This window comes from Melanaphis sacchari, unplaced genomic scaffold (genome assembly GCF_002803265.2).
Source record: "Melanaphis sacchari strain LSU unplaced genomic scaffold, SCAv2.0 Contig7_pilon_pilon, whole genome shotgun sequence".
Taxonomy (NCBI): domain Eukaryota; kingdom Metazoa; phylum Arthropoda; class Insecta; order Hemiptera; family Aphididae; genus Melanaphis; species Melanaphis sacchari.
Window position 1 is genome coordinate 5,656,394 of NW_020271560.1, and position 9,465 is coordinate 5,665,858.

General features: G+C 25.4%; 2 protein-coding genes across 2 annotated transcripts; both read right to left on the reverse strand.

Moving 5' to 3' along the window:
- Positions 1–5,612: 5,612 nt before the first annotated feature.
- LOC112601624 (zinc finger MYM-type protein 1-like) lies at positions 5,613–7,986 on the reverse strand. The gene is made up of 4 exons (XM_025349331.1): positions 7,960–7,986; positions 7,487–7,769; positions 6,451–7,312; positions 5,613–6,192 (listed from the first exon to the last, which is right to left on the reverse strand). Exons 1-4 carry the CDS (start codon positions 7,984–7,986, stop codon positions 5,613–5,615), a joined length of 1,752 nt encoding a protein of 583 aa, XP_025205116.1.
- A 144-nt stretch (positions 7,987–8,130) lies between these two features.
- Positions 8,131–9,008, reverse strand: LOC112601870. The gene is made up of 4 exons (XM_025349724.1): positions 8,909–9,008; positions 8,711–8,806; positions 8,536–8,634; positions 8,131–8,262 (listed from the first exon to the last, which is right to left on the reverse strand). The coding sequence occupies exons 1-4, from the start codon at positions 8,972–8,974 to the stop codon at positions 8,206–8,208; spliced, it is 318 nt and encodes a 105-aa protein (XP_025205509.1). The 5' UTR covers positions 8,975–9,008; the 3' UTR covers positions 8,131–8,205.
- Positions 9,009–9,465: the final 457 nt, after the last annotated feature.

A 9,465-nucleotide genomic window follows, 5' to 3' on the forward strand; every position in this document is an offset into this window, starting at 1 on the left:
TAAAGTTTATATACATCTAACCTATGCGTATACGATGGTACCTACGTGTATATTATGACAATCAATGAATACGTATTCGCAAATTGTGTATAAAATACTGTGTATTGGAGTTACGGAATTACGCAAGGATAAACGTATGTAGTATATACATATAAAAGTAATAATAATAATAATAATAATAATAAAATATTTGTCATTTAGAAGGACAGCGATGAACACCGAACGCTGCGAATCGATTTCGATATTAACAATTTCGACACTCGAAAACTGGTTATTTAGTAAGTCATAAAATATGATTTTCCATGAATAACGAACGCGCCTTTGTCCAGCATTGATGTTCCCTGCAATTCGCTCAAGTAGTACATTCACTTCGATTTGCAGGCACAATATTCTTCAACATAAATACCATTAGTACAAAGTATTTAAAAAAAAAAAAATTAATACATCGAAATATATCAACGAAATCGTGATTTTATGTAATGTTTTTATAAAATTTATCCATCGTTATAATATGGGAAAAATTAGTGGTGTTCCTACTCAATATTTTTCAGTGGAAGGGGTTTAGAAATTAATTACAATTTTATTTTTATTTTGTACAATCAAATAATTTCACACGCATTTAGGTGAGGTATTTGAAACGTTTGTACAACTTCAACTATTCAAATTTTCTGGTAAAAAAAAAATGTTTGAAGCAAATTGAATTTAGTTAGTACTTTCGGGAGATCGAAATTGAAAATTCTCAGTACTTTTTAAAATAATTGGAAAATCCGAAACACATAACTAACTAAATAAAAAAATATAAAAATTGTTTGTAACGTAGGTTAAACCGTATCATCGCTTAGATTGTATTTTATTAATTTTCTGAAAATGTCAATAAAAAAATATTTGTTTGATTAAAAAAACATAAAAATATAATACAAGATTCATCGTAAGTTTTATTATATCTATTTTAAAATATTGATGATATAATATAGGTGCGATTATTTTTTTAATTTAAAACATTTAAAGTTCACATTTTGACAAAACCTCAATTAATTTGTAGTCCAAAATGTATAAAATAATAAATTTGTATTGCTAAAGCTTGGAAATTTACTATAAGGTCATTTATACAAGCAGTTCATACTTTTACCAAATAATTAGTAATCATTTTGGCAAAATTATAGTTTGTTAATAAAATGTTTTTGCAAAAATGAATTTATTCCAGTAAGACGTATATGAATTTATGTCTTTCTTACTAGTTGACGATAGATGAAACTCGATAAAAATTTAAAAAATAAAAAAAATAGTACTATTATGGTCAAGAGAGGGGGCTATAGCCCGTTAGCCTCCCCATTGCGTACGCTACTGGGAGAAATACATGACTTGCGGGTGATACTTCGTGTCGTAGTCCGTTCCGAGACTCGATCGTATAAATAAAAACAAAATTATAATTATAGCTATAGCCTATAACGAATAACGACTAATTAACGACGACAAAAATAAACGGTGATTTAAAATATTTTTTGTCTTTATGCGATATCAACGCGGTCTTGTCCAATAAATAAAACATGTCACTGAACTCCGCAGCCGATTAGCTGTCGAGAAGTTTCGCGATAACGGTCTATTGTTCTGTAATGATGACGAACAGTTCGACGTTGATGGCCTCCAAAGAAAATTTCTTTTCGATAAGTAACAATTGTAAATAAATTATAAAATTCAGTTAAGGCATTTTAAAATTATAAAAATATGTAAAATGTAATAATATTGTCTACATAATATTATTTAAGTGCAGTTAAACCTCGATTAACCATCTTAAATAGGACTAAAAAAATGCATTTTTAAATTTATAATTATAATAGGTATCTATTATATATAATATATATATATATATATATATATATATTTTTAAGCTAGAAAATTGTTGATCTGTAAAGTAATAATTTAAAATAAGTACAAACTATCAAATAATTAGCATGAAAGAAACAAAATAATATGGATAATGTAATAAACAATAAGTTTAGTTAAACATAATTATTTACATCAATTCAGACAGGGGGCTTGAGTAAAGACACTATTCATTGCTTCGTGAACACCTATATTAATTTTATTATATTACATATTACTATATCAGTTAGTTATAAATACATGTTTGTCTATAATATGATTTTGCAAATTTGGAATATTCTATTTATAAATCGTGATATTATTATGATGATAGGTAGTGCATAACAGAAGTTTATAGTCTTATAGATGAGGGAGTGGCGAATAATAGAAGTTTTACTTTATATGATAAACAAATAACAGTTGAGCATAATAGTATATTCTGCTAGTTTTTTTTTTTTTACTTAAGAAATCATAGTTTATCATTTAATTGATGTAGTGCAAGGTGCAACGAAATGATAAATACAAATTATTACTTATTGCTGTCGTGCACTTTTAAATACATAAATCACTGCTTATTACAAATACTTTCGACACAACTATATTGATTTTATATCGATTTAAAAGATATTTGAAACTATTTAATAGCTTAGGAAGTTAGGAAATATAAAAAAACTTTCTTATATTGTTCAGAATATAAAAAGTAAAATTAATTGTAAGTTATAGAACTTATAACATCTTATGAGCTTAATTTTGATGTGATTATGTAGTAACATCAGAGAATTAAAATTAAATTGAACAGGCAGACAATTTTTTTTTAAATCCAATCAGCATAAATTAATATCATAAATATTTTTGACTTTTTTACCGTACTTTACAGAATCAAGCAGATAATAATATTATTTAAATATTAAACTATTTATTCAACTTAGTCAAATGAAATATTAATATTGTATCGCTGTTGTCAGTTAGACTACACAACTTTTTGTTTCAAGTCGTTCTTTAATATTAATTTATCTTTGATATGAAATTATGCTAATTAATCACTAAACATTTTTATTTTATACGGTTGATAAACCGACGAATTTCAGTACAAACAATGAATAAAATGTAATTATGATATTCTAGACGTTGATAACTGTTATCTATACAATAATTAGACAAAAATAATATAATATACACGAAAAATATTATGCTATTACTTATCATATCAAATTATAAGTAAACGTTATCTTGGTTGTAATTTTATACTTTACTGGAAATCCCGAAAAAATAACGCAAAATATTTAAAAATTAAAAAAGATTTAACAATTATAAAACGTTGGTATAATGTATACATACTGTTTAATTAAAATACAACGCTTACAATGCAATCAATTTATAAGTGGAAATAAATAGGAATATTTTTTATGTTTGCACATTCTGTTGAAACTTGCAATTTAGTTATAATTAAGTTTATCATGAACATTTAGATGATTTGCACGTGTTAATTATTTTTTAAATAAGACACAAAAATCATAAGAATGTAACATTATCATGAGTACTTGAAAAAGTATTGAAACAAACGAAATTCACGCAGGCAAATAATGTACAATAATAATATATAAGTATATTATGTATAATGACTAAAAATACAATATTGATTCTTACGATGTATATAAATAACTTTTTATGACATTGGACATTTAACAATATCTATTATCGTATATATTACTAACCATATTCATAATTATTATATTATTATTTATTGTACAATTGAATGTTAACAATGTATTCTCATGTTTATAAATTATATAAGGTAAAATATACGAAAGAATGAGCTCCGATTTCAAAGTGTTTCATAATAATGATGATAAAATTATAATTCAGTGTCAACAATCATCTTTAAATTTAATAACGGTTATTGAATCAAATGTAAAATATTAAGATATTGTTGTTTGCAGAACACCCATTCATAGGTACCATTTTTACAGTTGATAATTTTAAAGTGATATTTACTTATGAATTATTTTACAGCACACAGATATATTGGTAATTTTTGAGACATATAAAATTAACTTTAAGATTTAAATGACAACTCAAATAATATTCCATGTTACAAAAGTAGAATACTCGTCATCCCCTTTCTTATCATCATTTAAAAAATTATTACTATTTAATAGTAAAATTAATTCACTGAGAAAAATAGTCGCATTTTTATCGGGAAATTCAATACTAATACCAGTTGCGTAATTACAAGAGAAATTATGGATACGTATCCTCTCATGGTCTTTTTTATTACATCACACTAATTTTTTTATTATAACAATATAACTACCAACTATAGTATTATAAATTAATAATTTTTTTTTTTTTTTTTTTTTTATTGAAACCTTAGTTATACAAAATTAATAATTTATAGAAGAAAAAAAACAGAATTCTAAATTTTTGCTGTTTGATAATTAATAAATAATTTTTTATTATTAGTTATGCATTCAGACAATACTCGTATAATCACTTCAAAATATAGGCTATTTTTAACAAAAATAAATATAATATAGCACATAATGTTTAAATATTCTAAATAATAATATAATATAATTATAAATTATAAGTTCAGTAATAAAGTAGTTGTAAAACTAGAACACAACACCACTGTCTACTGTGAACGTACAATAACAATACTGTGGTCTCTGTGGCACCACTACCATCACAAATTATTATGCTAGTATTATCGTTAAACTGTTATCAATTATCACTTATTAAATTCTTATAATCGGTTTTAATCATTTAATGTTTTGCTCGCTAAATTTCAAATGATGATATTTATATGTAATATCCTTACAGACTACAATACTAGTACACCATTCATTTTACTTCTAATATGAAAAAATTAAACAGAAATCTAATAATTGAAATGATTTTGAAAGAATCAAATAGTGATGGTGGAGCGATTTCGAAATGTGTGTATAGTAGTATAAGACTAAAGGCACTAAATGGTCATTTAGTCCTAAGCTAAGAGTTTACTGATTTGAGACAATTTTTTATTTGTTGGGATTAAATCCATATTCTAAGTGATGGAGGTAATACACGATTTATAATTTCATGAGAAAAATAGATTGCTAGCAATTAGTCAAATGTTAATCAAAATAACTTTTGATAATTATTAATTTAGAATAATACGTTTCCGTTTATTTTCTAACACTAAAGAATTTTTATTGGTGGCTAATGGGTTTATTATTATAACAATGGTTAATTGACAAGAGAGTTTGGAAATTCCTTCATCAATAGCTTGATGAATTATTTAAAACTTATAAATATATAGTATGTTCTAGTCTAAATTACTTTTTTTTTTTTTTATTTAATTCTTTATTAGAGAAACAAAATAAGTGATATTGTAGCTAATACGAATATCAAAATTATCAAACGACTTAATAAACATTAAAAATTAAAAAAATATTTTAGGTTAAAATATATTATACATTTACACGTCTTTAATGATTCTCTCAGTAATTAATGGTAGTTATTTATAGTCACTTGGGCCCAGTGGCGTAGCCAGGATTTTGCAAGGGGGGGGTTTAAGCGTAAATTAAACAGTTTTCGTTAGGTTTGTTTCACAATTGAAATTTGAACTATTCAAGAACAAAATTCAGTTGTGAACTAGTGATTATACAATATTATAAATTATAATAATAATACCTCAATATGAAAATGAATTATTTTTTATTTATACATATAATTAATTAATTAAAACTATCATATTTATTATTTATTTACAATAAACGTATTTTTCTCGTTTTTGAGGCTAATATATTCAAAATGTCTTCCGGCTGTAATACTATTTCTCTATAAATATTTAAAAGTGCTAAACCGTTTAATCTATTTTCGCAAGTTGTGTTCCGCAAATAAGTCTTTAATCGTTTCAATGTAGAAAAAGACCTTTCACTACTGGCAGTAGTGACTGGAAGGGTAGCTAAGATTTGAAGTAATTTAAAAGTTGATGGGAAAATTGTTTCATTACATTCTTGAAGAGCGTCAAGTGCATTTTTTGGAAAAACTTGTGTCTGGACAAATTTTTGTTGCCAAGTTCTTATTTCTCCGACTGCAGCTAATTTATTGCAGTTCAAATCATCTTGGTACATTTCAATTAGTTGTTTTATATTTTCTTCTTCAAATTTTCCATTTAAGGAAGGTAGAAGACAAGTAAAATTTTTAAGCATAGTTTTATGAGATAAAAATCGCTCATTTAGTTCATTTATAAAACTATCAATAAATGGAATAAATATAGAAATCCTAAAGTAATCTTCAGGAGAATTTTCTTGTACATTGCAACGATTTTTTTGAACATTTGTTCTACGGGGCAAAGAAATTTCAATATTTAATGCATCACATTTAGTTTTAACTTCATCAAATATACTTTTAAATTCACTTTCTGCATTTTTTCTTATATTTTCAATAATACATTTAACACTATCCGCATTCTCAATAGCATCAATCAGATCTATATTTTTAGTTTGGAGATGTTTACTTAGTGGCAAGCTTATACCAAATATTTTTGCTAATACAAATGTTGCTAGTATAAATTCTGGCTGTTTAATAGAGCATAATAACTGATATGCTCCTGATGATGAATCCTTATCAAACCAAGAACATACTTTTGTTAGGCCGTCAATAATAGCATCAAATAAATCAAGAAAAATAATTATAGAATCATGACGGTCCACCCATCTAGTAGGACAAAGTAATTTTAAACGTTTAGCATTTGAAGAAGGACATATAGAAGATATTGATTCTGTTAAGACATTATTTCTTTTGGGATATTTAAAGAAGACACAAATTTTCTGAATAGTTCCTGTGCAGTTCCTAATGGACTGAACATTACAAGCATCCGAAATCGCCAAATTTAAACTATGGGAGCTACAATGAATATAATGAGCAAGAGGGTAATTTTTGGTTACATGAGCTTGGACACCATTAAAGTGCCCACTCATAGCGGCAGCACCATCATATCCCTGACCACGTAGATACTTCAACTCAAGCCCTAATTCTTTTAAGTTATCCAAAAGAGAAGTTGCTAATCCTATTCCGGTAACATCATGAACAGGAACGAATTTTAAAAAATCTTCTCTCATCTCTTTTTTCAACATGTCTAAATATCGAACACATAACGAGAACTGTTCAATTCCAGAAATATCTGTTGTTTCATCAGCCAATACTGTGAAACATTTTGCACTATTAATTCTAGAAACGAGTTGTTCGATGATCATACTAGAACATGTATTAATTATTTCATTTTGAATTTCTGGACTAAGGTATGTCGCATTACGTGGAGCTGTCTCTAAATGATTGGCTAAATTTTTATCACCAGCTTCAACTTTAAATCTTAACAATTCTCTAAAATTACCTTCATTATAAATTTGAGAATTTTGTAAACTTATGGGTCCTGAATCATTATGGCCTCTCAAAGCCAGGCCTTGACGTCCACAAAAAATAATTGTTTCAATAATTGGAATTATTTTTTTACGGTTTTCTTGTATTTCAATTTTTAACTTATTATTTAACTGGACATCAATAGATTCCTTACTTTTATTGTACACGGATAATAAATTATCAGCATCTAACATTGAATTATTATGATATTTTGTACCTTCATGTTTGTTAAATTCCTCAATTGCTTTTTTCCAATTAGAAAATTTTTCTAAAACGAGTTTGCCTAACTTTTGATTACCACGACCACCTTCGTTTCTTTTAAAAAGAACACAAAACTTGCAAAATGCACCATCAAGCAATTTTGAATATGTTAACCAAGACCATTTTCTTAACCAGTTAAGTTGAAATTTCAATTTTCGATTCCCAGTTATGGGAAATTTAAAAGTATGATCTGGTTCCCAAATTTTTAAAAGAAGTTCAGCTCGTTTATTTGAGTCAATCTATAATTGAAATATTAATTTTAACTCAACTAACTACTTAAAACAAAAGTTGTAAAAATAATGCAAAACCAAATAAACAAAATATAACTAAAATTAAATCAAATCCAAAGCTTAAATGCAATTATCTAGCTGCATTGTAAATGTTATTATTTATTTATACCAAAAGCAGTCTACAACTAATTGTATAAACCTTTTCTAACAAATTAATTTCATGCATAATATAAGTTTAATTATAAAATTATATTTACCCAGTACTTACTATTGTCTATTGATGTAAATTTATATTTTATTAATTGTATATATTCTATATTATTATTATTATTATAATTATTAATACCTATTGGACATTAGTACACACAAACAATATTAACACAGGTCACAGACACAAATGATACAAATAGATAATAATTATAGTCTATAGATATAGTAAAAACAATCATAATAACATAATGTAAAAATTAACAGGTTTCTTGTTCCACACAGAATCTAAAATCTAAACATAAATACATATATTATACATGTATAAATTATAAACACAGAATATTTATTATTATTTAATATTATTATTATTATAATATAATAATAATATAATATAATATTATAATAAAAAAAAAAAATAATAAAATAATAATAAAAAATAAAAAAATAATTAAAATAATAATAATTTTTTTTATTATTATTTATTATTTTTTATTTATTCTGTGTTATAAACATCAAATAATCTATAACCACATAAAAACATATTTAAATAATTTTTCATGCAAACCTTTTCTAACTGCTGGATGAGTAATCCAATATCCATGGAATCAGTAGTATCAGTATGACCGCTGTTATCAGAACTTTTTAAATTTAGGGCATTCTTACTCTGTTAAAAAAATATATATTTTTAATTACACTAATATAATCATTAATTCAACTAATATAATATAATAATTACTTACAGTTTTAGCAATTTTAGTGATTACATCTTCATCGTCTTCCACAGAACGTTTAATCACAGAATTCTGTGGTTTAATTTTGTTTTTATCAGTGTTAGTCTAAAATATAATAACCAACATATTTACAATTTCATGTTACTTTCCTATATGGACTATATTATTTGTAGTACAAATAATAGAATTAAGTATTAATTAACTCACCACATCAATTTTTAATGATGATTGAGATACTGCTGCACTTGGTTTTTTTATTAAAAATTTATCCATGACGAAAAGTAGTATGAGAATAGACAAAAGACAAATTAATTGACAAATGAATTGACAAAATTTAAATTTATCACAGTATCACACAACCAAAAATAACAGATAACAACAGTCTCATTTTTGAAAATCGTGATATAAATTATAAGCAAACAGTTTTATCAAATATCGTGATTATACATTGAACGCTAGTTTCATCTACAATAATTAATTGCACCGGCCGGCGACCTGCACTGGTATCTTAAGCCGTAGTCAGAACCACAGTGTTGTTGAAAACCCGTGATAGTATTATTTAAAAGATAATATTATTATTATTATTATTATTATCAAATCGGTTTCTGGACGAGTTCTTAAAATATTCAGAAATGTTTTGCTTTTAAATTATACATATTTTTATAGATAGGTACTAGATTAATGAAATATCCAATAATATAAATAATACATTTATTAGATGTGGAAAGGCAATGGGGGGGGTTTAAACACCCAAAACCCCCCCC